This window comes from Cyprinodon variegatus, unplaced genomic scaffold (assembly GCF_000732505.1).
Source record: "Cyprinodon variegatus isolate N-32 unplaced genomic scaffold, C_variegatus-1.0 Scaffold392, whole genome shotgun sequence".
Taxonomy (NCBI): domain Eukaryota; kingdom Metazoa; phylum Chordata; class Actinopteri; order Cyprinodontiformes; family Cyprinodontidae; genus Cyprinodon; species Cyprinodon variegatus.
In genome coordinates, this window is record NW_015150845.1 from 324,115 (window position 1) to 325,790 (window position 1,676).

The following is a 1,676-nucleotide window of genomic DNA, read 5'->3' on the forward strand; positions in this document are numbered from 1 at the left end:
CTTACCGCACCATGACGTCACTGCTGGAAGATGGCAGGAGGGAGGGGTTACTATATTTGGGCAAAAATGGCCGCTCCCAGATCGTAATGAAAATTATTGTTTTTATTTTTTTACTGATAAACGCTAAATCCATTAAATCGCCGCAAACGTATTAGTTTTGGGTATAAATAATGATCCATTGATCATTCCTTGCTAACCGGACTTTTACTTTAAACATCCACAATTTAAAGTCTAAAAAAAAGAAGGCTGTAAGTCAATCAAATGGTTTAAGGATTTTGGCTGAGGGTATCGATAAACTTTTATTTTTATTCTGATGTTTCCTGGTAGTATTAACCAATGGGAATGTGTGAAGGGAGATTAAAACTTGACCTTGACTGGAGCCTTGTGGCACAACATATGAAACTGTTAAATCTGATCTACAGATAAACCGACTCTGACCGCAATTTTTTTTTAATTCAGTCAGTCTGATAAAGTGCTGTGGTTGTTAGTTTTAAATGCACCACTGAGAAAAAAAAGCCTAATTTACTGCTGTACCAATTGGGACATTTGTTACTGCGATTGCTTCAGTTCATTGCTGTGATGTGCTTTAAATGAAGGCTAAAAGCGTAGCTATAATATTGCTCACGGCATTTAATCTTTACGGCAGTTGAAAATTAGTTCCCCATCTGTGATTTTTTTGTCTCCTCCAAAGAGGCCAAACTTTTCCCTCTGCTCTATTTTGTGCGATCAGTCATACACGTCCTCACCCTTGCTTTCAGCCAGCAGCTCCTCCGTCATTAGCCCATCCTGTCGGTTCCCCAGGACAAAGGCCAGGAAGGAGAGTATGAGGGCATCCAGGATGCCCATGATTGCCAAGATGTAAGCCCAGCGCACTGAACAAGCTCCCAGGCTGTACTTGTCTGTCTGCTCCCCACACATCCTCCTGACTTCATCGCTGTCCCAGCCATCAGGATAGATCATACACCCCAGCACAAGACAGACACCTAACAGTGGGAGACAGAGAGAAAACACATCATAAGTAGGTAAACTGGATAAGGAGAAGTATAAGAAAAACAAAGATAAGTTGCACAGTAGTAAATTGCATGAATATGTTGTTCTAATAGATTTTAAGGTTTTTATTTGGGTTGAAAGAGCGAGTGGCAGAGAAGGAGGATTATCTCGAGTGTTTTGAAAATGTCTTCTGCAGTAATCTGCTCCCTGGAGCTGCTCCTCTGCTTGTGTGGTGCTGCATTTATCACGCTGATTTTCATTCCCACCCTTTTGCAGTGGGTGGAAAAACAGGAGAGGCAGTCAACAACAGCACTTACACAAAAATACAAATTTATGGCTAAAGACCTGAATCATTCCTCTTGAAATTTGATAGTGGATTATATTTTCTACAGCATTTCCTTCCCTTGTTTAAGTGGCAGAACAAGAAATGTAAAAAACTGCCTAACTTTTCTTTTGGTTTTAGCCAAAGGGGCAAAGCTAATCTCATCTTTAATGTGAATGCAGCTCACCATTAGTGCTGCAGTATACCAGCAGAGGATTTTTAAAAAGAAGCTTGTTAGGGTTGTTAAGTTTCCCCAACTTTAACCTATAAACAGAGATGGCAAAAGTACTCACTTTCCGTACTTGAGTAAAAGTACAGATACTTGTGTTAAAAAATACTCTTGTTAAAGTGGAAGTACTGTTTA

At 40.0% G+C, this 1,676-nt stretch overlaps 1 protein-coding gene across 2 annotated transcripts in view; it reads right to left on the reverse strand.

Moving 5' to 3' along the window:
- Window positions 1-1,676, reverse strand: part of LOC107092731 (lipoma HMGIC fusion partner-like 3 protein) — a 45,319-nt gene that overhangs the window by 5,847 nt on the left and 37,796 nt on the right. For both annotated transcript variants that reach the window (XM_015387360.1, XM_015387361.1), the window contains exon 2: window positions 747-983. In XM_015387360.1, coding sequence (XP_015242846.1) covers window positions 747-983 — 237 coding nt within the window. The remainder of the gene's footprint in view (window positions 1-746; window positions 984-1,676) is intronic.